The 26,450-nt window shown below is 39.8% G+C and overlaps 1 protein-coding gene across 6 annotated transcripts in view; it reads left to right on the plus strand.

The window, feature by feature from the left end:
• The window catches only part of SUCLG2 (succinate-CoA ligase GDP-forming subunit beta), a 307,339-nt gene that overhangs the window by 147,955 nt on the left and 132,934 nt on the right, over positions 1 to 26,450 (plus strand). For all 6 annotated transcript variants that reach the window (XM_090283859.1, XM_090283860.1, XM_090283861.1 and 3 more), the window contains exons 3-6: positions 11,419 to 11,518; positions 12,355 to 12,445; positions 16,835 to 16,987; positions 18,906 to 18,995. In XM_090283859.1, the coding sequence (XP_090139985.1) occupies positions 11,419 to 11,518; positions 12,355 to 12,445; positions 16,835 to 16,987; positions 18,906 to 18,995 (434 nt within the window). The remainder of the gene's footprint in view (positions 1 to 11,418; positions 11,519 to 12,354; positions 12,446 to 16,834; positions 16,988 to 18,905; positions 18,996 to 26,450) is intronic.

Here is a 26,450-nt window from a genome sequence, read left to right on the forward strand (position 1 = left end):
AGGCGGTCGTCTGCTTGAACTTCCCATGTGTTGAGATTGATGGAGCATTGTGTCATGTCCTTTTTGCAGATGTCTTTGAACCGCAGTTTTGGGCGCCCTGTCATCCTCTGGCCTTCTGCTAGCTCGCTGTAGAGGAGGTCTTTGGGAATACGGCCTGCATCCATTCTTTTGACATGGCCGAGCCACCTGAGGCGTCTCTCACTAAGAACTGCATGCAAACTGCTCATGTTGGCTCGCTTCAGCACCTCGGTGTTGGGGACCTTATCCTGCCAGGCGACATGCAGGACGCGTCGCAGGCACCTCATGTGGAAGCTGTTGAGTTTCCTTTCGTGCCTTGCGTAGGTGGTCCACGTCTCGCTGCCATAGAGGAGAGTGCTGAGTACGCAGGCTTGGTAGATGCGCAGTCTGGTTTTCTCAGTGAGGCTGGAATTGTTCCACGCTCGCCGGTTCAGTTTGGCCATAACTGTGGCTGCCCTGGCGATTCTTCGGTTGACCTCCAAGTCAACTGACAGAGAGCTCGAGATGGTGGACCCGAGGTAAGTGAAATCGTTGACAACCTCCAGGGTGTATCCGTCGATGGTGATGCATGGGGGAGTCCCCGTGCCTTGAGCCATAACGTTCATCTTCGCCAGGCTGATGGCTAGTCCGAACTCCTTGCATGCGTGGGAAAGGCAAGTGACTAGCTGCTGGAGTCCCTCTTCGGAGTGTGATGTCAAGGCTGCGTCGTCGGCGAAGAGCATCTCACGGATGAGCACCTCTTTGACTTTGTTCTTAGCTCGTAGACGGGCCAGGTTGTAGAGCTTGCCATCAGATCTGGTGTGAATGAAAACACCCTCGCTGCAGTCCTTAAAGGCGTATTGGAGGAGCATGGAGAAGAAGATTCCGAACAGCGTAGGCGCGAGGACGCAGCCCTGCTTTACTCCGCTGCTGACTGGGAAGGCCTCAGAGGTTGCGCCGTTGTAGGACACCGTGCTGTGCATGTTGTCGTGAAAGGACATGACCACAGCAAGCAGATGTGGTGGACAGCCAATCTTCCGTAGCAAGCTGAAGAGTCCGCTTCGACTGACCAGATCAAACGCCTTCGTGAGGTCGATAAAGGCGAGGTAGAGTGGTTTATGCTGCTCGTGACACTTCTCCTGCAGCTGGCGTAGGGAGAAGATCATGTCCACTGTTGATCGGCCAGCTCTGAAGCCACACTGGGACTCTGGGTAGACGCGGGAAGCAAGGGTCTGCAGGCGGGCAAGAGCGACCCGGGCAAATACTTTGCCGACGACGCTGAGGAGAGAGATGCCCCGGTAGTTGTTGCAGTCGCTGCGGTCTCCTTTGTTCTTGTACATGGTGATAATGTTGGCGTCTCTCATATCCTGGGGGATGTAACCCTCCTTCCAGCAGAGACAGAGTAGATGGTGGAGCGGCTGTAGCAGGACTGGTTTCCCGCTCTTTAGGATTTCTGGAGGGATTCCGTCGCTTCCTGGTGCTTTCCCGCAAGCGAGGCGGTCGATGGCTTTGCCGAGCTCTGCCGCAGTAGGTGGGGTGTCTAGCTCCTCCATGACTGGTAGGTCTGGGATGGCGTTAAGGGCAGTGTCTGTTACGGTGTTCCTCGTTGCGTACAGCTCGAGGTAGTGCTCGGTCCACCGCCGCATTTGCTGTTCCTGGTCAGTGATGACCTCACCTGCCTTGGACTTAAGGGGGGCGATCTTGGAGGGGATTGGGCCTGTTGCCTTCTTGATACCCTCATACATTCCTCGTGCGTTGCCTATATCGGCGGCTTCCTGGATGCTTCTGCACAGGTTTAGCCAATAGGTGTTGGCACAGTGGCGGGCGGTCTTCTGGACTTTGTTCCTGGCAGCCCGTAGAGCTTGAAGTGTACTGGGAGTGGGCGTGGCCTTGTAAGCCAGTAGGGCCTTCCTCTTAGCCTCGATCACGGGTTCCATTTCTTCCCAGTGAGCCTCGTACCAGTCAGCGTTCTTCCGCTCTTTCTTCCCGTAAGCAATAATGGCGGAGTTGTATATGGCGTCGCGGAGACGTGGCCAATTGGATTCGATAACGTCATCTGCCGCCATTCCCTCGCCGAGTGCATCTTCCATCCTGTTGATGAATTGCTGGGTCTTAACTGGGTTGCTGGCACAACTGGTGTTGATGCGTGGGCGACCCTTCATCTTGGAGTGGTGCAACCTCTTCGGCATTATGCGCACCTTGCTTACCACGAGGGCATGGTCCGTGTCGCAGTCTGCACTGTGGTAGCTGCGGGTGAGGAGGGTGCTGCCAATATCCGTTCTTCTGGTGATGACGAGGTCAAGCTGGTGCCAGTGGTGGGATCGGGGGTGCCTCCATGACACCTGGTGGATCTCTTTGCACTTGAAGAATGTGTTTGTCACGCACAGGCCGTGGTGACACAAAAGCTCAAGCAGTCGCTGACCATTCTCATTGATCTTTCCTCTCCCAAAGTTTCCGAGGCAGGTGGGCCAGGCCATGTGGTCGGCTCCTACTCTTGCGTTGAAGTCTCCAAGGAGATAGAGAGCGTTACTTCTGGGGATCTTGGATAACGCTTCGTCCAGTGCATGGTAGAACTGTTCTTTCTCTTCAGTGGTGGCGCAGAGGGTTGGGGCATACGCGCTAAGAATGCTGACTGGGCCGAAAGTTGTTGACAATTGGAGGGTAAGTAATCTCTCTGTGCCTCCTGTGGGTGGCTCTATGGAGTTAACAAGCGTGTTCTTCACAGCGAACCCAACACCGTGCTGTCTTGGTTGGTCCGGAGACTTCCCTTGCCAGTAGAAGGTGTAGTTGGTTTCTCTGATAGTTCCGTTGTCGGCCAACCGGGTCTCCTGTAGAGCCGCAATGTCGATGTTTAGTCGTGCCAGTTCCCTGTCGATGACGGCGGTTTTCCTGGCACCATTGATCCACGGAAGGTCTGCACTAAGTCCGGGACACATGGTCCTGATGTTCCAGCTAGCGAGGCGAAGAGCTGGTGGCTCCTTTCTTGTTGTTTGCTTGGAATTGCCTGGTGCGAGTGTTTTGTGGCCCACTTTTCAAGAGACTCCTCTCTGATCCCCACGCACCCAGTGGGGCAGGCGAGCCATGGCGAGACGGCACCTAATTGGCTGGGGGCTGCCCAGCTTGAGGCGGGCGGTAGCTGTCCAGTGAGGTGCGATGACCTCTCCCACTGTCAGAGGAGACCCCTGGCGCTCGTTTCCTTCGCCAATCGGATGAGCTTATAACCGGTAACTGTCTCCTCCCGTGTTAAGTCGACATCTTGCGATGACACTGGAGTGTCCTCTCCAGTGAAGCTACAAAGCCTGGGCAGGGTGATATGGAGGGTCTGCTGTTGCCCATGCAGCAGACCCCCCCTCTCTTCGCAGCTGAAGGATCCAAGGGGAAAGACAGAGTCAATACATCTTGGCTTCAGGTGCGCCGCAGGAGTTGCTGGTGTTGACTACAATGTCAAACCGCCTTAGGGACTCCGGCTCCGGATTTTCTGTCGGGGTTTACTCCCCTAGCCTTTCCCCCGAGGAGGTATGCCGCAAGGCAGCGGAGGTTTGGAGTCAGAGTTTCCCTTCTCCTTAGCCTTTCCCCTGAAGAGGTATGCCGCAAGGCAGCGGAGGTTTTTTGGAGTCAGAGTTTTCCTTCTCTGGTGTGCCCTGACTGGAAGATCGAACCAGCGACACTTAGCTCGCAGGCCGACGCTCAATCCACTGAGCCAAACCAGCCAGGGGGTCAGATAATTAGAATCTTGTAAAAGGCTGACTTGGCCATCGACCGCCCTAGCTGTAACACCCAGCTTGCTTTGCCCCTCAATCTGGTAAGCATACCTTTCTGCTGTAATCTAAATTGTTGATAAAGATGGAACCCTTCTGGCTCAAAACACTTGATTTCCTGTGGCTCTTAAAGAGAACCGTTAACATAACCTAAATTATCTGGCTTCTACCTGCCCCTCTCCACATTCCCACCATCTCACTTAGCTAACTCCTTCAGCCATGCAGCCGTTCCTGACTTCACTGACTAGGACAAGTCCTCTAATTTTATGCTGCCCTAACACCACACATTCTGTCATAGAAATTATCAGAAACATTTTCACTTATTTGTATGATTACTTCATTATCTAACTTCCACTGGACTATAAATGCCACAGAATTAGGGCCTATGTCTGATTTTACTCACTCTGTATCACTGACACGTGACTCTGAAGCCGGCACATCATGGAAACTCAATGTTGACTGCATGAAAAACAAATGAACAAACAAGCTAGCAAACAGGAAAAGACCAAAGTGGCAGCTCTGTGAAAATAACTTATGTTTATCAATATTCTTGATAAACATTTTCAGACATTTACCATGGTCCTTTTGCATTATGGTTCCAAACTGTGTCTTATGAACAATATTTTGCATAAATATATTGTTAGAATGCTGTCTCTAAAAAGCAAAGTGAACCAGCTTTACCAAGCTTGCCTAATTAAAGACATTTCTTATTCTATGTTAAGTTTTCCCTAATGAATTTAGTTTTTTTTTTTTTCTTTAGGTTTAATAATGTTTCCAAGAATGTTTATTACCCAGCATGGGATTATTGGCGAACTATAAAATTGCTATCAAAATGTGTTATTGTAATTAGAATAACGTTGTGGTAAAAAAAATGAGAGGAAAACATTTGAGAAAGCATTATTTTAATGCAGCTAATAGAGCTAAATGAGACCATGGTGGGGGATGTTTTTAGGCTTTCTAAATAGCTATAAATATTGTTCTCTTAACTGACATGGTATTTGAGAGTCTTCCCTATCTGTAAGTTTATCAGGTGTGTTTCCTACGGTGCTTTTTCTCCTAAAATACATATAAATGATAGCAAATGGGTTCCCATCACACCAAATGAGTCTGGCTGTGAGCTCTACTGCCTATCAGCAATGCGCCAGGAAAGGAGCACATGGGGTGCATGCTTTGGCTCCTGCATGTGAGAGTCATGGTTAATGGCAAGGAATTGGGAGGTATGCAGACCTGATGATACCAACTCAGAGTGCATTAATATGGTTATCAGTGTATACATAGGTGTAACCTCTTTCCATGCAAAACCTATTAAAGTAGGTGGCTCTCCCCACCCAGGTCTCCTTTTACCTATCTTCAGTATGCTTAAGCCATCTTATATACTCAGACAAAAATAGAATTTCATGTACGGGACATTCTTTTGTAATTCTGTTTGGGAATAGGTAGGTAATATTAAAAAAAAAACACCTCGAAATTTGTGTGAGTTTTGGTGATATCAGGTCTTTAAATAAAATGGAACTAATGACATTAAATGTGAATCAATTTGGTAAATACTGAATGAACAGACTAGTGACTGTTCAGTAAGATTTGGTCACTTAATTTGCAGTAAATAACCATGTGAATTAAATTGGTTCATGTGAGTTTCCCTCAAGATGACAAAAACTTGCTTTACTTTGAGCTCCTGATCTGCTGTAATGATTTAGCCCTTGAGATCTGACTGGCAGAGATGATGGTAGTGAACTTATTCTTTGCCTGGCGTATGAGCTGCAACAGATGCACCAGGATTGTTTCCTTCCCTTTTTCTGTTTGCCTAACTGATTATATGGCTTCACAGTGTTCCAAGTGGCTGCTTTACCAAGACGGTGACATGAGCCCTTTGACACGTGGTCAGATGGTGATACAGGAATTAACAACACTTTGCTGAGGCTACAACAGTTTCTTTGTCTTGACACTTTTTTTGTCTTGGCAGTTAGTGCCTAAAGCTGATCTAATCATACTGCGTAGTGTCAGTTACCAATGCCCAATTAGGTATTGTGTTTGCCTTTTGAGTTTATTTTCCATTTTTTAATTGTTGTTTTATTACAGTTGTCCCACTTTTCCCCCATTGCTCTCCCCTGCCTGCCTACCTCCCCCATTTCCCACAGTCAATCCCCACCCTGTTGTCCATGTCTATGGGTCATTTATATTATTTCTGCCCCTTCCCCTTCTTAACCCCCTTCTCTCCCTCCTCCCTGCCCCCTGGTAACTGTCAGTTTGTTCCTTGTTTCCATGCCTCTGGTTCTATTTTGTTGATTTGTTTGTTTTGTTTATTAGGTTCCTGTATTAGGTGAGATCATAATGGTATTTTTCCTTCACTGTCTGGCTTATTTCACTAAGTATAAAACAGTAGTCCCTCTATCATGGTTCACTTATCGTGGCCTCACTGTATTGCGGGATTTTTAAAAATATTATATTTAATTATTTATTGCAGATTTTTCACTATATCGCGGGATTTTGAGGTACGGTATTGTATACGTATGTTGTTAAAGTTACGTAGGTTTAAGAGTGTAGAATAAATGTAAGGTTCCTACTTCATGGAGAAGGGGGTGTCTAGAACGTAATACCCATGATAAGTGAGGGAATACTGTACTCTACAGTTCTATCCATGTTGTCACAAAACGTAGGAGTTTGTTCTTTCTTTCTGCTGCATAGTATTCCATTGAGTAAATGTACCACAGTTTTTTGATCCAGTCATCTACTGATGGGCACTTAGGCTGTTTCCAGCACTTGGCTATTGTAAATAGTGCTGCTATGAACATAGGGATGCATAGGTTCTTTTGAATTGGTGTTTCAGGATTCTTTGGGTATAATTCTTGACAGACATGTCTTCTTGGTATTGAGTCCTATAAGTTCTTTATATATTTTGGAGATCAAACCATTGTCTAAGTTATCATTGGCAAATATGTTTTCCTATACAGTTGGTTCTCTTTTAATCTTGCTTATCTTTTCTTTCGCTGAGCAGAAACTTTTTAGTTTGATATAGTCCCATTTGTTTATTCTTTCCTTTATTTCCCTTACCCTAGAAGATATATCCACAAAAATATTGCTACATGGGATGTCTGAGATTTTACTGCCTATGTTTTCCTCTATGACTTTAACGGTGTCATGGCTTATATTTAAGTTTTTTATCCATCTTGAGTTTATTCTGGTGTATGGCATAAGTTGGTGGTCTAGTTTCATTTTTATGCATATCCCTGTCCAGTTCTCCCAACACCATTTGCTGAAGAGCCTATTTTTGCTGCATTTTATCCTCCTGTCCCCTTTGTCAAATATTAATTGACCAGAGAGACCTGGGTTTATATGTGGACTCCCTCTTCTGTTCCATTGATCTGTATGTCTGTTCTTATGCCAGTACCAGACTGTTTTGATCACAGTGGCTTTGTAGTATATTTTCATGTCAGGTATTGTTATTCCTCCTGCTGTGTTCTTCTGTCTCAAGATTGCTTTGGCTATTTGGGGTCTTTTTGGTTCCATACACATTTTTGAAGTATTTGTTCTTAAGTTTGTGAAATATATCATTGGTATTTTAATAGGGATTACACTGAATCTATAAATTGCTTTGGGTAGTATGACCATTTTAATGATGTTAATTCTTCCCATCCATGAATTCGGTATATGCTTCCGTTTATTTGTATCTTCATTCATTTCTTTCTTCAGTGCTATGTAGTTTTCCAAGTACAGGTCTCTTACTTCCTTGGTTAAGTTTATTCCTAAGTACTTTATTTTTCTTATTGCTATAGTAAATGGGATTTTTTTTCTAGTTTCTATCTCTGCTATTCATTGTTGGTGTACAGAAATGCCTTTCATTTTTGAATATTGACTTTATACCCTGTGCTATTTTGCCAGATTCACTTACTAGGTCAAGTAGGGTTTTGGTAGAGTCTACAGGGTTTTCTATGTATATCATGTCATCTGCAAATAATGACAATTTTACTTCCTCCTTTCCAATTTGGATGCCTTTTATTTCTTTTTCTTGTCTTATCACTGTGGCTAGAACTTCCAAGATTATGTTGAATAGGAGTGGAGAGAGTGGACATCCTTTTTTTGTTTCTGATCTCAGAGGGAAAACTTTCAGTTTTTGCTCATTAAGTATGATGTTGGTTGCAGGTTTCTCGTATATGGCCTTTATTATGTTGAAGTATGCTCCTCTATTTCCAGTTTGCTGAGCATTTTTATCATAAATGTGTGCTGTACTTTATCAGATGCATTTTCATCATCTGTTGATATGATCTTATGATATATGTCTTTCATTTTGTCTATGTGGTATATTATTATTGGTTTGCAAATATTATACCATCCTTGCATCCCTGGGATGAATCCCACTTGAGCATGGTGTATGATTTTTTTCATGTATTGATAAATTTAGTTTGCCAATATTCTGTTGATGATTTTAGTACCTATGTTCAACGGTTATATTGGCCTGTAGTTTTCTTTCTTTGTTGTGGCTTTGGCTGGTTTTGAAATTAGGATAATACTGGCTTCATAGAAAGAGTTTGGGAGTCTTCCCTCTTCTTGGATTTTTGGGAGTAGTTTTAGAAGTATAGGAGTTATTTCTTCCCTAAATGTTTGGTGAAGTTGGTCTGGGGCTTTTGCGTGCCTGGAGTTTTTTGATTACTGCTTCAATTTCACTAGTTGTTATCAATTTATTCAGGCTTTCTGCTTCTTCTCAGTCCAGTTTTAGAAGATTATATATTTCCAGAAATTTTTCCATTTCCCCCAGGTTGACAAATGTCTTGTCATATAGTTGTTCATAGTAATTTCTTAAAATCATTTGTATTTCTGTGGTATCAGTTGCGATTTCTCCTCTTTTGTTTCTGATTTTATTTATTTGGGTCCTCTTGGCGAGTCTGGTTGAAGGCTTATGGATTTTATTCATCTTTTTAAAGAACTAGCGCCTGGATTTATTGATCCTTTGAATTGTTCTTTTAGTCTCCATGTCATTTAATTCTGCTCTAATCCTCACAATGTCCTTCCTTGTACTCGCTCTGGGCTTTGTTTCTTGTTCTTATTCTAGTTCTTGTAGACGTCAAGTTAGGTTGTTTATTTAAGATTCTTCTGTCCTTTGTAGGCAGCCTTTATTGCTATGAACTTCCCTCTCAGGACTGCCTTTGCTGTGTCCCATAGGTTTTAGGCTGCTGTGTGTTCATTTTCAATTGTTTACAGAAACTTTTTGATTTCTTCCTTGATGTCTTTGTTAACCCATTCATTATTTAATAGCATGCTATTCAGTCTCCATGAGTTTGAATGTTTTTGAGTTTTTCCTTGAGGTTGGTTTCTAGTTTCAAGCCACTGTGATCTGAGAAGATGCCTGATAAAATTTCAATTTTCTTGAATTTATTGAGCCATGTTTTATGTCCTATCTTGTGGTCTGTCTTTGAAAATATTTGCATTTGAAAAACATGTATATTTTGCTTCTTTGGAGTGAAAGTTTCTGTATATATCAATTAAGTCCATTTGATCTAGAGTGTTGTTCAATGCCTCAGTATCCTTTGTGTTTCTTTGCTTGGAATATCTGTCCGTTGTTGACAATGGGGTGTTAAAGTCCCCTACTATGAGTGTGTTGCTGTCAATATCCTTCTTGAAGCCCTTCAGATTTTCCTTATATATTTGGGTGCTCCTTATATATTTGGGTGCATATATGTTTACCAAGGTTATATCTTCTTGATGGATTGTTCCCTTAAGTATAATGAAATGTCCTTCTTTGTCTCTTTTTATGGCCTTTGCTGTGTAATGCATTTTGGCTTATATAAATATTGCTACCCCAACTCTTCTTTCATGTCCATTTGCTTGAAATATTTTTTCCATCCCTTCACTTTCAGTCTGTGTAGATCTTTTGCTCTGAGGTGGGTCTCATGTAGACAGCATATATGTGGGTCATGTTTCTTATCCATTCAGCTACCCTATATCTTTTGATTGGTGCATTTAATCCATTTACATTTAAGGTTATTATTGATAGGTACTTATTCATTGTCATTTTCCCCCTTTGTACCTGTGTTCTTCTCTGTCTCTGTTTCTTCATCTTAAAGCAGACCCTTTAGCATCTCTTGCAATGCTGGTTTGCTGGAGATGTATTCTTTTAGTCTTCCTTTGTCTGGGAAACTCCTTATTTCACCTTCCACTTTGAATGAGACCCTTGATTGGTAGAGTAGTCCTGGTTGTAAGCCTTTGTTTTCCATTGCTTGAAATGTTTTTTGCTATTCCCTTCTGGCAAAAAATAATGTTTTTTGTTGACAAATTGGCTGATATCGTTATCAGAGCTCCCTTGTATGTTATTAGTTGTTTCTCTCTTGCTGCTTTTAGGATTCTCTCTTTGTCTTTGAATTTTGCCATTTTAATTATGATGTCTCTTGGAGTGGGCCTCTATGGGTTCATCTTCATTGGGAACCTCTGTGCATCCTGGACTTGCATGACTTTTTCTCACATCAAGTTAGGGAAGCTTTCTGTCATTACTTTTTCAAACATCTTTTTCTGTCCCTTGCTCTTGCTCCTCTTCTTCTCTTTCTGGTATCTTCATGACACAAATATTATTATGTTTCATGTTATCCTGCAGCTCTCTTAAAACCTCTTCATTCTTTTTCATTCTTTTTTTGTTTTGTTGCACTGTCTCAAGAGATACTAAGTAACTTCCCCAGTGCCATGGAGCTGGGTAAGGGATATAGGCTGGATTGAAACCTGGGTCTACAGAGTCTAAACCTGGTGTGATGAGCCAGAAAACTATTGGGGCCTTAGAGAAGATTGTCAGACTTAGCTCTCAGATTTTAGATAAATAGGAATCACAGAGGATGTTGGCTGTAGCCTGAAAATGAGTACTGTTTAATTCATTAAACATGTGATTTGGGGACTGCCTTTTTTTTCTTTTTGAGGGGTGAGGAGGGGAGCTCTGATGTTTGCTGAGGCCCCATCTCCATCACCGGGCTTCTTTGCACAACCAGCTTTCCTGCCAGGCCCATAATGATATCTGAATTCATGACTCTGGTCTCAAATGTCCAGTACAGACAGTTCACTCTTGAGTGAGAAATGAAGATTTCACAACCACTTTCTCCTGGGATGTTTTGTTACCCTGCCAACATTTTAAAATTATTGCTTGATTTTAGTTTTAATCTATTTCCTCCTCCCTTACCCAACCCTGTCAAAATGTAGAGGAACTTCTCAGAACACTGTTGGTTTACAAGAATACAGTTATTAAGTACTCCCTTTGCATCTTGTCTTTGAACCTTTCCTTTTGTAATCTTTTCTTCCCTTTGGCATCTCAGATGACTGACAGGTAGTTAGTTTCTGTGACTGGCAGATTGGTTCCTCTGCCACATGGGAGTGTTATTACAGAGTAAAATTAATACTGCAGCCTGGATTTATTTAGCATTTTCTGCCACTCAAAAGATCAAGGGAATGTGTGCCTTGCTTTCCCTTGGGAGGGTTGAGTATTAGATTAAACTGGTAGAAATATTTGAATGTTGTCAAAAAACAGATTTTATATCTAGGCACCTTGATGTTTTTTTGAAGTCTTCCTTGCCTTTATTTTCAAAGTTGGTTGGAGAGAGCTTTTACCACTTTTATATATCATTACCACTTTCCTTCTTGCTTAAAAAAATAATTAAAAATAAACGACCCGTTCTGAATTTTTTTTTTTCAGATACAAAAGAAATTGTTTTAAAAGCCCAGATCTTAGCTGGAGGAAGAGGAAAAGGTACCTTCAATAGTGGTTTGAAAGGAGGTGTTCATATAACCAAAGAGTAAGTCTGGGGGTTTTAATTTCTTGTCTGTGGGCCAAATAGTTATAGAAAAAGGGCACTGAGAGAGAGGGTTGGCATGGAGGGTAGGAGTTGGAGCTAGCAAATAGAGGAAACAATTAGATGTTTCACTAATTGGTGAAATTTGACTCTGCTTCTCTCCTAGACAATCAGTTTTTTCATTTCAAATGTTGGAAATGATACCACTTACAAATTAAGTACTGCTTCCATAATGTCACTTTCCTATTCAAGAACCTTCAGTGGCTCCCCATTACCAGTGGCATCAGTTGTCTCTTCTGTCTGATACAGTCCAAGTCTTCCTTCATCTGAGCCTGTCTATTCAGCTTTAGCTCCCATGGCTCTCAGCGCTGAACACTCTCCTCTCCTGTCACCCACCTTTCATTTTTTGTGATTCTTGCCCTCACCTTTACTCCCCACCATTGCCCAGTACTTTTCAAGTTACCCTCTATCAAGTCTTTGTTATTCAACTCTAATCCTGTAGTGCATTTCAGCGTTGTCTCTTTACTATGACTGTAATTTATTTGGGGGTGGGGAGGATAGCAGAGGTAAGCATGAATCTTTTCTTTTTTCCTTTCCTTTTCCTTTTTGTTTTTCCCTCCCCTCCCCTCTCCTCTCCTCCCTTCCCTTCCCTTTCCTTCCCCCTTCCCTCTATTCATTCATTTGTATGTGTTTATGAACAAAAACTTCCATGGATTATGTGCATAGAGGTGTACCCTGTATAGTGTGGACCTGAGAATTTAGTATGGACTCAGCTTTAAAATGATATTCAACATAGACGTTAATTTTCTTTTATTTATTTTTTTCCCCCACTCTCTTAGCCCTAAAGTTGTGGGACAGTTGGCTAAACAGATGATTGGGTATAATCTAGCAACAAAACAAACTCCAAAAGAAGGTGTGAAAGTTAATAAGGTAATATGAATGCTTCTGGTCATTTTCTGTGTATATGTTAAAAAAAAAGAAAGAAAGAAAATCATAGTTTAGTTTTGGTAGAATTTAATGCACTTTGGCAATGCATCATTTTATTTTTAAACCTCATATAATCTGTTTAGTATGTGATATGACTTTGAAGCGAAATAAAAAGTTTCTATAATAGTAATATTATTTATTATCCTCAGCGTGTAGTAAGTGTGGGTAGGGGTTAGAAGCAATAGCTTCCTCTTTCAAAACACAAACACGTTCTGTTTAAAGCTGAAAAGGGCTTGGTGCGACAGTTGTCATGCTCGATGAGAGAGTCTCTGCTGTCCCACAGCCCCAGCCTCAGTTCTCTGTATCAAAGTTACTTCTATGCTTGTTTTTCTAAGTGTACCTGTACCTTACTTAGAGATTACTATCATTTTGAGCCAGTGCTATTGCTGAGAATACGTTGTATTAGTGAGATCTGTTGAGGCACATAAGTATGTATAGGGCATGCATGCACGCACGCACAGAAAATAAAGCCCAGAGCAAAGTGGCCTGCCTCCATCATGAGCTTGTGAGTGGCAGGGCTGAGGCCAGAACCTAACTCTCATCCTGTCAGTCTGTTCGTCTCTGCTGTGCCCCCCTCATGTATTGAGGCACCAGAAATGGCTACCTGATTTGCAGGACCCAGTGCAAAATAAAAACGTGAGGACCTTCTTCAAATTTCAATAGAACATTAAATCAGGAGACCCTTTGGAGCCTGGGTCCTGCTCAATTACACTGGTTGTATCCCCAGCCACGGAATTCCAGATGGTTAAATGGCCCCATCGTAGCAGTAAATTTGGGCCCAGTGTTTTAGGGTGACAACTGTCTGCTCTGTTGACACCGAATCACAGCTGACAATCTCTGCCAGTGTGCCAGTGCTTGGGGAAACTTAGGTAATACATTCTGGTTTTACTCTTCAGAGAGAGTTGTGTAGAAAATTCTTGACATAACCACAAAGAAAGTCACAGCTAGTGGTTATTGTACCACGAGAGAGTCTGTCCTGTTCCCCAGGGGACTGAGCTGGGGGGAGTTCGGAGTGCTGAGATCGTTGCGCCTTCATGCTGGCACAGAGCCTTTCTGGAGGCACAGGCACCATTAGTCATAGTTGTTTCCCTTTCCCTGTGCCTCTCAGGTGGATGCAAGAACTGTTTAAAAGCAGAAGTGTTTTTATTTGGTTTTGTTCGGCCCAGCACCCTACTTTTACTTCTCTTTTAAATATGGTTATTAGCCTTTACCTGTGTAACTTCAAAATTTCTCCACAGAGGACCTAATTAGTATTTTTGTTTTAAAGAATTTGTTGTTTTTATAGACACATGGGTTTTTAGACTAGAGTTTGTGATACTCTTTAAAAGCATATAAAGATACACAAAGAAGAGTCACACTATATAGATAAGCATAAGATTAATTTGTAGATGGGTTCCTGAAATTCTGGCAATAAGAGCATTCTTATAAATTGAGTCATTACCAGGAAACTACTAGAGTGACTTATTTTTTTAAGTAGTATTTTTTATGGTAGCAAAGTTGATTAACCTATGTAAAAATTCCAGTAGTGTGGCAATATAAAACTTAGAAGTAAAATTTTCTTATATTCTCACCATCCAGAAATAATTGTTATACATTATTTATTTTTTCTGTGTAAAATGTGTATTACCACATTTCTGTAACAATAACATTTTATACAACTTTAAGAAACATGCAGATTTTTACTTATAGAAACTTGGACATCAATCAGAAGTCCCCATATTATAGAAGGTTTAGATTTCTAAATCTGTTTGAAAGGTTATTTTGACACATACATTCACCTGTATGCATCAGATTAATTTTTTCTAAAGCTGAGCCACTGTGTTAGTGGTGTGTTCCTTGACATAGTAATAGGGGAGGGGAGGTGGTGCTCCTCGTGTGCTCTGTGAGTCAGGGACAGGAGTGGGTACTGCTCGGCAATGAGAGAACTTCAAAAACTGAGAGTGAACTTTTTATCTTACCTAATCAGGATCATGTTACGTGTAGTTTGTGCAATGACCCTCATCCACAGATCACATTTTGAGTAGCCAAAACAGGGTTCAGTGGTCAAATTAAGGTAAAGTGAGTTATACTGGAGGACATCACAAAAAGGCTGCACTGATGAGATTGTTTGTGTCAGTCTCAGATGAAGCTTTTCTGAAATATGCCTACCTGAGCTTCTCATGGCATGCGTGTTCATGGAGTTCATCTCAATTCTCTCTGTAACAATTCCTAAAATATTCTGACATCTTGGGTCATGGGATGGCATAATAATGCAAAAAGTTGGTCTCTGTATAAAATTCTTGAATTATCAACTGATAATCATCATTTTCCTGGGAATGTTTTATTAAAGAGTGATACATTATTTCTACCAAATAGGAGCTATTTGAGACAGCAGCTCCTCTTTACAAATAGAAATTTAATGGAATCCAGAGCACATCTGTCAACATTATAGAAAAAAGAAGAATGGGACTCTTGAATGATATTTATCCTAAAAAGTTATAATGTTGTATTGCTTCTAAAAGTAACTATTGAAAGTCATTAAGTCTCTTCTTCACTAGACTAGCTTTGTATTAGAAAGTGAATTTATAATCAGAATGGTTCTAGATAACCCCAATATCATGTGCCAAAAAATATTTCTTACATATTACGAGCTACCATTTATGACAAAAGAATTAATATGAATGCCCTTGTAAGGTATTTTATTTCTAACTGGTGATAAATTCCATAAAAGTTTGAAAAAGAATTCTATATTCATTACATTATAGCTTTATAGATCATCATACAGGATAGGACAAAAGTAGGTTTACATTTGTGAGTAGGAGAAACAGTTAAAATTCTTGTACTACTACTTATTAATTATTATATTATTTTCCACATGAACAGCTGTAAACCTACTTTTGCCCCACCCTGTGTTTGTCTCATTTCAGGTGACTTGAAACTTTATTGTTTTTGAGGCATCTGGGTGGCTAGAATCCAATGTTACTTAATCTGTAACTTTCTTTGTGAAACCTGTTATTGAATTACTTTTAGGAAAAGCAGTGTGAGTACTTTTATTATTTTCACTTCTGGTACTGATTATTTATGAAAGTTCTTATTTTCTTTTAAAAATCATCCAAGACATCTTTTACCATTCTTGTGGGGAGTGTAAGTTGGTATAGCCTCTCTCTCCAGGGTCATTTGAGAGTACTTATTAAAATTTTAAATATGAAGGTTCTAACACCTAGCCATTTTACTTTCAGGTACCTTATCTACAGGAGTACTCAAACAAATGAGCAAAGATATATGTACAAAAATATTTACTGAAGTAGCATTTTAGAAAAATTGAAGCCCATCTAAATGTCCATAGCGACATTGCTAAATAAATATTGATATACAAGTACCACATAGTCACAATGAAGAAAGAGGACCTTGGAAAGATGTCTGAGATGTAGTATTAAGATTAAAAGAAAAAAGAAAGGCATTCAATACACATAATGTGCATGTGTGTGCAGGGTCATTCATTCCACTACTGTAATGCTTGCAGATGCATAGAGAAAAGACTAAAAAGTTAGTAGTGCTTTTTCCTGCTACAGCTACTGCATAGAGTTGTTAAGGCTGAGCTGCCTGGCTGATGCATTGAATGAGGAGCACATCCTCCTGTCCTACTTGCCTCCTTCCCATTCACCTCACATGTGACAATATCCACCCAGAGCAACAGGGAACTTGGCTGATAATCACAAAGGTTCCATATTGTCACATGACCATGCTGACTGCTGGGCCCAGGGCACATATGTGCTGGTTTTACTGTCTTGTTTATGTGCTTCTGGGTCACTGGCATTAATTTTGAACAAGCAAATATTAGATTTGTCATTTAAAAGAAAGTAAGAATTGAAATACAAATACAATGAACCAAGAGTGAAAGTATACAAACATCTGAAGCATCAGACATACTGTAAAAAGAATCCTACTTTAGCAAGCAGACTTGGTTTTGCACCAGAGCAATTTGAGGAAAATCAGTGTGGTAATATATATGTACTGTTAATGTCTCAAATTAAAAAAAACAGCTCTTTTCCTGGAGTTTTTCTTAAGTATTAGGGTCTCTCAAGGAAGAAAAAAATTATGATTAAAGTGGGAAGGTTCCTTGAGGCCAACCAATACCTGTCACTTCAACACATTAACAGGATCAATTAAGGAGGTGAAAATGGGCTTGGTGTACCCTGAGATCAGAGCTCACAAAAATCTCTGGGAACTAATTCACTAGATTTAAAGAGCCTGAAAATGAAGCTGTTTGATTTGTGTAGCAGGTCTGTATAGATTTCCAAGTGGAAATAAGTTTGATGCTGAATTAATTGGACTTTCCTGCTAATGTGGTAGGTGATGGTTGCTGAAGCCTTGGACATATCCAGGGAAACCTACTTTGCAATTCTGATGGACCGGTCCTGCAATGGCCCTGTCCTGGTGGGCAGCCCCCAAGGGGGCGTGGACATTGAAGAGGTGGCAGCTTCAAATCCAGATCTTATTTTTAAGGTATGTTTAAATTTCTGGCTATTTTGTGTTCATTGGTGAATGTTGTAGAAGCTGTTAAACATTTAATGTGGAATCTGAGGCTGGTAGACATATATCTCTTTCTGGTATTTAAGTCCTGAAGATGTTGCATCCTTTTTCTTACCAGTCATCCAGTTGAAGGTTGGGTAGAATGTAGCTATTCATTATTCAAGGTCTTTTTCTTTGCTTTTCCCCACCCTCCCCTCTTTCTGCCTTTGGGCCTTTTCTTCCTCCCTTGTTCCTTTCCATCCACCCTGCTCCAAGAATTAATCAATGGAAGCTGACTGTGATATTTCCATTTCCTCTTGGTTAACTTTACCCATTTAACAGTTTGTGTGATCTAGAAAATCTCCAAAGAGACCAGATGTGAACTAGAGATTACCTTGATGTCTTTCAATACTATTGTTGTGAGATAGAATCCTTCTGAGGTCCAGATTCTTTATTTATTGATTCTTTATTTATTTCAATCCTTTAAATTGATATTAAGATTACTTTCTAACCAAAGATACCTGAGGTCAAATCCTAACTAGCCAGCAAGTTTCCTAATGTCTCTAAGCTTTCCTTTTGAATCAGTAAAATGGAAATAGGGTATTGGCATGCCATAGAATTGTGATGATTAATAGCAAAAAAAAACCAAAAAACAATAAAACCCCTAAGGTCTTCTGAACTATAATTCCAGTTTTTCATTCTGAGTTCTTAGTATCAAAAAATCACATTAAGAATTTCTAGCAGAAATATTCATTATTTCATTTTGAAAGTGATTTTGTTTTCCTTCAAAAATGGGAAATTTATTTCTTGAACCTCTTTGTGTAAAGCACTGGTACTTCGGTGATTGGTTTTAGAATTATTTTTACCTGTGTTACATACTTAAGTTAACTTCCTTGGAAGTTAAATTGAGATTTTACAGGGTGTGTTACTAATGCAGGTTCCCCCACTAGTCAAAAAGTCAAAAATAGAGCTTTCCTATGAAACCTTCTGTAAGCCGAAATGGCATACAGAGAAGAAGCATTTAGCTTAGGACACGTCTTGCTAAAGGATACACAAAGTAAACTGAGATAAAGCCCAGGTGCTCACAGACTCACTTCACAGTTATGGAGGCTGGATGCTGAGATGCAGAATGTAGTTCCTGGGATGGAGCTTTGTGGGGCCCCTTGCGCTGCTCAGGGTGTGCTGCCTCTGTAAGTGCTGGTGCAGAACAAATGCTGAGCTGTTTTCACTTTTTGCTGTTTTTTCCAAAAGCAAAAATCCTTTTTGGATTTTTTTTCCCATTAATAAAAACAGGTGAAAGTAAAGTGGCAAAGAGAACTTTGAAAAAGAGGGGGATACCTGTAAAACCTAGCCATTTTCAAAATTAATATGATTTAAAACAAACCATTCCATTTGTTAAGAGAATACATGAAATAATGTACATATATGAACAGTCTCAGTATCTAGGAGAGAATGGCACTTTGTAGAACTAAGGTATCTATAATCATCATCATCGATAGTGTTTAAATCATAAGCTAGTATTTAATCTGTGTGACAAACTCTAAATTTAACAGGATTATTAGGCTGGAAAACCTTACTTTGGAAGCCTTCCAAAAGGTGTCACAAAAATTAACTAACTAAATATTCATCAATGCCATCTGTATAGTAATTAAAAGTGAAAACTGGCATCCGATTATCTTGTCAGCATGCCACCCTGAAGAATTATATAGTTTTTGGAAAGGTTATTTTATAGATGGTGTGCTAATTAAAACTTGCCCCCTAGGCAGCTGCGCTAGCCCCACTCAGAGAATTCTGGAAAGGTGCCACACTGTAATCATTCATATGCAAATAAATAGGAAGCATTTTCTTTTGAAGTTGTAAGTCTTCTCACTTGACTATCTGAATTTTGTTTATTTGATCCATTTTTTACCAGGAGCAAATTGACATTATTGACGGGATAAAGGACAGCCAAGCTCAGCAGATGGCAGAAAATCTAGGCTTCCTTGGGCCTCTAAAAAACCAGGTACCTGTGCAACTGGAGGCCAGTGTGTCTGATTTGTTTCAGAAAACATTTGAGAACTTGCTTAATTGTCTCTAATGTTTGTGATTACCCAGAGACAAGATAATTTATTATTGTATAATTTTTTTCCTCCCATTGTTTATGATGATGAAAATATTTCTTTGGTGTTCCAAAAAAGGAAATATATGTCGCGTGCACGCATGTATGTAGGTGTGTGTGTGTCTCCTGCAGACACATACATTTTGTTATATGTGTTAATCTCTATCTTTTTCATAGCTTGCATCTTCAGCACATTAATTATAAAAGGCAGTATAGTGGTTAGAAGCGCAGACTGTAGAGTGAAGCCGACCTGAGTTTGAACCCTGTACTACAACCCAGCACATGTGTGATTCAGCCTATCTGAACCTCAGTTTCATCATCTGTTAAATGGGGATGGTGAAATGCTAACTGAGAGGGTTACTGGGAGGATTCAGTAGACTGGTGTGTGAAAGTGCTAATTCAGTACTCCAGAGAGGTCAGTTATTATTATTCTTAATAGTGCACATTACGTAAGTTATTGTTATTCTTTCATAGCTAGTGGCCATTTGAAATGAGTATTAATAGTATGAAGGTGGTATTTTACTGAAAACAGCTTAAAACATGCCAGTTTATTAATTACATCCCCTGCTTCAAAGACAGAAAATTTGGCCTCTGAGCTGCTAAGGGAGAGTCTGTCTTGAGAATCCCAGCCCAACACTGTTCTTGGTCCAGCCATGGAACCTGATTGCATGTCAGCATAGTCAGCTTCCTTGTCCCACAGCTAAGTCACAAGAACTTAGTGGACCCTCTTGTTATGTGTGTGAACTTCTGTGTGTGTGTGCTTTTTCCCCTAGGGTTCTGGGATTGTTACAGAGCATTTTCTTTCATTTGATGGGGTAGTATTCCAATCCAATAAAAGAGTAGATATTGCACTTTTTACTTATTGTTTGTACTTTTTCTTTTGATTGATTCTATTTCTAGAAGTTTAAGAGTGACAACAAGGTAAATCATAGAAGAGTGAAACAGAATAAGACTTTTAAGTATGCATATGTTCCAAAAATGTATACAGAACAACAAAAGGCCCTGCATAGCAACAGCCATCTTGAGAAAGAAGAACAAAGTTGTAGGAATCATGCTACCTGATATCAAACTATACTAGAAGTCCATAGTAACCAAAAGAGCATGGTACTGCCATAAAAACAGACAGAGATCAATGGAACAGATAGAGAGCCCAGAAATAGACCCATGCCTTTATTATCAATTAATATTTGACAAAGGAGGCAAGAACATACAATGGGATAATGATAGTCTATTCAATAAATGGTGTTGGGAAAATTGAACAAGTAGGTGCAAAAACTGAAACTAGACCACCTTCATACACCATATACAAAAATAAACTCAAAATGGATTAAAGAATTAGATGTTAGACTCAAAACCAAGAGAATTCTAGAAAAAAAACGTAGGCAGTAAGATCTTATAGCAATATTTTTCCTGATATATCTCCTTGGACAAGGGAAACAAAAGAAAAAAAAGATGGGACTACATTAAACTAAAAGTCTTTATGCAGCAAAGGAGATCAACAAAATGAAATGACAACCCACAGAATGGGAGAAAATATCCACCAATTATACATCTGATAAGGGGTTAATATCCAAAATTTATAAAGAACTTATACAACTCAACACCAAGAAAAAAAAATTCAATTTAAAAAAATGGGCAAAGGACCTGAATAGACACTTCTCTAAAGAGGACACACAGATGGCCAATAGACATATGCTCAACATCACTACTCATCAGAGAAATGAAAATTAAAACCACAGTCAGATATCACCTCACACCTGTCAGAATGGCTGTCATCCATAAATCAACAAACAAGTGTTGGCAAGGATGTGGAGAGGGGAACCCTCATGCACTGTTGGTGGGAATGCAGACTGGTACAGCCACTGTGGAAAGCAGTATGGAATTTCCTCCCAAAATGAAAAATGCCTTATGACCCAGCGATTCCACTGCTGGGAATGTATCCAAAGAAACCTGAAACAGTAATTTGAAAGAATGTATGCATCCCTACATTATGTTCATTGAAGCATTATTTACAATAGCCAAGATTTGGAAGCAGCCCAAGTGCCCATCAATAGATGAGTGGATAATAAAAGCTGTGGTACGTATACACTATGGAATACTACTTGGCTTTAAAAAGGAAGGAATCTTACCCTTTGTGACAGCATTCATGGACCTGGAGAATATTATGCGAAGTGAAATAAGCCAGTCAGAGAAAGACAAGTACCATATGATTTCATTTATATGTAGAATCTAATGAACAAATTAAACAAAATAGAAACAGACTCATTGATACAGAGAACAGACTTAACAGCTCTCAGATGCGGCAGGGGTGGGGGGTGGCGGTTAGAGGGCTGAGTGAAAAAGGTGAAGGGATTAAGCAAAACAAAACAAAAAAAACACCTCATAGACACAAGCAACACTATGGTGATTAAATAGAGGGGTAGGGCGGGCAGAAGAGGGTAAAGTGGGAGATAAATGGTGATGGAAGGAGATGACTTGGGTGGTGAATACAAAATACCATATACAGATGATGTATTGTAGAATTATACACATGAAACCTATATAATTTTCTTAACCAGTCTCACCCCAGTAAATTCAATAATTTTTTTTTTTTTAAGAGAGCACTTAAAGGTGGGAAGAAAGGTTCCCTTGGAAAGCAAGAGATTCAGGAGGTCAAAGGGATAGGATCATCCATAACTAAACTTCAGTAGAAGATACAGTCAGGATTCAGTGAATAATTGGAGGAACCAATTGTCATTTCTGAGACTGGCAAAGACTGGCAAAGAGATGCCAGGGTAGTGATCTGTTGAAAGGCAGGTGCTGGACAACTCCTGGGAAAGGGCCACGGTGATTGTTATTTTCTCATATATGAGGCCTTAACTATGTTATTTATTTATTAAGAAGCTCCTTGTGCAGGGATGATGGTCACTGGACACCACTCCCTTACATAGTCACTGTGCTCTAGCTGCCCTCTCCTACAGTAAGCTCTACATCTGCTCAGTCACCCTGTTTATGTTCTCCATGTCCCTTTGAACATTTGTAGTGCTGTTAGTCGTCAGCAGTCACCTTTTCTGGATCCTAATGTGCACCTGTCAGGGACTTCTGTGATCTTTCTCACTGCTATGTCGCTAGGAGTGTGCTTTGCAGATAATATCAAGTGCCTAAGAAACAGCTGTCAAGTGCATGAATAAGTGAAATAGCACGTCAAGGATGTTCACTTTGAAGAGATTCCTCAGGATAACAAATGTGGAGTGGGCCAAATCTGCCAACCACACAGTCTGAAAGTGCGGGAGGTGAAATAACAGAGTTCTAGAGTAGGCAATAATATCATTATTAGTACATTGTAAGACACATTCCCCCCAAAATTATAAGAGAATATTGAGTTATCTATAGATATTAAATGTCTGAGTCTTGCTTCCTGAGTGCCCCAGACATGCTAGGTTTTAAGTGAGTTTCCTGTGGAAGGAAGTTAAACATGCAAGTTCCGGGGGTCGGGGGTGGGGAGGCATCATTAGTAGCTAATTGTCATTACATTTTTGAATTACATCTTAAAATTCATATATTTTCTTCTTTCATTGCCAACTACATGAAAGGCTTTATGTCTTCACTTGCTCAGCCAAGTTAGAGGTAGCACTGAGTGGGTGCTGCTCGCTCTGCTGGGCCCTGGGGCCCAGAGATGTGTCACACCCATGGTCAGGGACTCTATGGGCAGTTGTCAGACTACTGGCAGTGCCTGCTGGAAGGGGAGATGTGAAGGGGAGAGGGAGCGATCTCAGTGGTACATATCTTAGGAATTGTTCATCTGGGGACGCCGGTTATATTTGTAGACTAGAAAGTGGAATGTATGGCATAGGAGCTCCAGGAAATTGTAGATTTGGGGATCTCTGCTTTATGATGTTCCCTCAAGCCATGGTGATTGGTGAAATGTTCCAGAAAGCCAGTGGAGGAGGCACATAAGGAATAACGTTCTAAATGATGATCGAGATTATCAACTGCTGATCGTTTGATAAAGAAGTGGTATCTTAGGAGTCCCATCAATCCAATATGACTTTGAAAGTTACTTAATTTTCATCTAGGATGTGGTTTAGGGATTTGGAGGAGGTACCTCATTCATAGATGAGCAATATATAAAATGATAATCTTTTAAATTTAATTATGTTTGTCCCGTGACAGATGTAATTTTTGTGTGTATGTGTTTGGGCATGGGGACTGTCTTTATTCACACAGAATAATAAGTGCATTAATGCTGGCATAATCAGACTAGAGCTTGGGGCCAAGAGCTCTAAATGGACATTTTTTACAGAAATTAAAAGGGAATACAATGATCCCTCACTTATCGCAGGTATTACATTCTAGACCCCCTGCGATAGGTGAAAATCCGTGAAGTAGGACCCTTACATTTATTTTATTATTTACTGTACAGTACCTCGAAATCCCGCGATATAGCGAAAAATCCGTGAAAAATAATTAAATATAATATTTTTAAAAATCCCGTGATACAGTGGGGCTGCGATAAGTGAACCGCGATGTAGAGAAGGACTACTGTATAAGATGCAGCAAAGAAATGGTTGGAGTAGCAGGGTAGAGAATCAGAGTAGCCACATAAGGTTAAAAGTCAAGAGAAAAAAAAATCAAGTAAGGTTTAATAAAAATAAATATCATCTTGCATAAAAACTACCACTATGTGTTTCTAACGAAAATTTATTTCAGCAAGAATTGGTTGAAAAGACTAAGGCCATAGGATAGCTGAATATGACTAAAAACTCACAAGTTTCTCAAGTGTGTTTTAGTCACCATCTATACTATTAATTTCTGAAAACATTGGCACCATGTGTCCCTGGGACTGAAGCTGATGAAATGATCCAAAGCACCAAGTTAAAACTAACCCAACACCTAGGTGTCATTTGTATCTCTGGCTGGCTTTGAGAATCCTATGTGAACGTTGATGATATTAGCTTCTGGAATGCAAGAAAAGCATTTAAAGTTTTTTTAACTTAATAAAACATCTTCAAAGATAATAAAATTGTCATGGGAATATGACCTCAAGAATATTTGATTTTAGGCATTTTAACTATTTAATTGTTTGTTACAACCTTAAAATAACATTAATTGGTGGCAAAAGGAAAGAAAATACATTTTCTGCATAGTGTGTTTATGAACTCAGGTGTCAGCAGGAAACAGGCTGATTGTAAGTTACCCGGCAGAGTGTTTTCTTTGACTAATGTTCAATTTATTTTTTAAATTTGAACACTTTTAGAAAACAGGAGTGCTAACTTCAACTTGCCACAAGACCTGCCATTTCCTATTTTACACCTGGTCCAGCTCACACATCTCTTGCCCAGCCCTTGTAGTTATCAATGTTTTGCCTCTGGAATAAGGCATGTTCTATCTCCAAGCCAGGCTGGCTCTCTGTTGTAGATCTTACAACAGGATTTCATCATGCTTCAGCCCTGGTCAAATCATGTTTACAGTTCATCTTTGTACAAGAATCAATAATTACGACTGCAAAGACCTCCTCCCCCACAAATGCTATGTTAATGTATAATTACAATGGCATTAATGTGCAGAAAATTCAGGCTTCATTCTAAGTAAGGTTGATACAGGCTTAAGTATTGAATCGACTCAGTTATCCATTGACAAATGAATAGATAAAGAAAATGTGGTATATACATAAAATGGAAGGTTGTTCAGCTCTAAAAAAGATAGATTCTGACATGGGTTGAACATGGCTGAGCCTTGAGGACATTGCACTTAGTGCAGTTAACCAGTCACAAAAAGACAGAGGTATGATTCCATTTACATGGGGTATCTGAATAGTCAAATTCATAATGACAGAACATAGATTGCTGTTTGTCAGGTGCTAGGAGTTGGCAATGGGTAGTTATTTAATGGATACAGAGTTTCAGTTTTGCTGGATGAAAAGGTTCTGAAGCTTGATTGCACAAAAATGTAAATATACTTGACACTGCTGAACTGTACATTTAAAAACGGTTGAGATAATAAATTTTATGTGTATTTAAAAAATGTTTTAAAGTATCTGGGATAAGATCTTACATATTTATGCACCCAGAAGTTATTTCTGTTATGTAGTGTCTTCTTATTGTTAATCATTACTTTAAGCAGTATCTATTGAGTATTGACCCTGTGCAGATCTGTGTGGGTATAGTGGATGCTGTGGTATCCAGGACAGTGTGCGTCTCTCAGGAAGCTTGCCTTGCCAAGCATATTGATGACTTAGAAAACCCTTAAAAGTACAGAAAATATTCATCAGTGTGGTTACTTATAAGCTTTGCACTGTAACACAAATAAAATCTGTTTGGATGTTTAGAAAGTAAGTGTTAAATAAAGGAAATTTTAAAGAGTATTTTAAAAAATAATGGAAAGATAGTTTTAATGCTCAAAGTGGGGCCTGCCTTTTTAAAGTCTGACACAAAATCAGAAGCTATAAAAGAGAACAGGGATATTATTACTATTAAATTTCCATGTGGCAGAAGTAACAAACACATGGGCAAAAGATAAAAGAAAGAAGTATTTGCAACTGATATGAGATAATGAGATAATTTCCTTCATGTAAAAACATCTCATCAATTAATAAGAAAAAGATGAGAATCTCAACAGAAAAATAGGCAGAATTCACAGAAAACAAAATACAAAAGTCTCTTAAGCTCATAGAATAATTCTCAAATTCATCCCCTAATAACAGTAATTTAAGTTAAAACTACAAAGGAAATACACATTTTTGCCTGGCACTGGCCGAGATCCAGATAGCTGATCCTTATGATTAGAACAGCAGTGTCCATGAACTTGATTTGAGGGAGGGGAAATTAGTAGCAGCTTTTACCAAGAACAATTTCTGATAATCTTTTGTTATTAAAATGCCCACACCCCTCTTTATTCCATTCTTGGAAAGTTATTCTGCAGGTGTTCAATCACATGTATGATGTCCATGCACAGATAGGGCATGTGGCATTTGAAGGAATGTCAGACTGTTGGAAACCACATGGCCATTATTAAAGAAGCAGGTTAAATGAGTTGTGATACATCCATACAGTAAGATATTGTGCAGCCATTTAAAAGAATAAGATCACTCTATTTGTGTGGCTGATGAAGGCTTTTTAAAATCTATTAAGAAAAGAGAGAAGGTATAGAACCCAATTTAGTTTTTTAAAAAAGAGGAGTGAAGAATATGCATGCTTTCATATGCATAGAATATCTCTCAGTGTAGCACAAAGTGGTAAGGTGGCTGCCACAGGAGTTGAGTGGGAGCTGTGTGGCCAGGGAGTCCAGGAAGGCTCGGAGGGAGACCTTAGTGTACCTTGGGAATTTTGTGTCATGTATTTATTATCTTGACCCACAAAAAAATTAATATTAAGAAATACT

Source organism: Furipterus horrens, unplaced genomic scaffold (genome assembly GCF_987537825.1).
Source record: "Furipterus horrens unplaced genomic scaffold, mFurHor1.1.pri manual_scaffold_7, whole genome shotgun sequence".
Lineage (NCBI taxonomy): Eukaryota > Metazoa > Chordata > Mammalia > Chiroptera > Furipteridae > Furipterus > Furipterus horrens.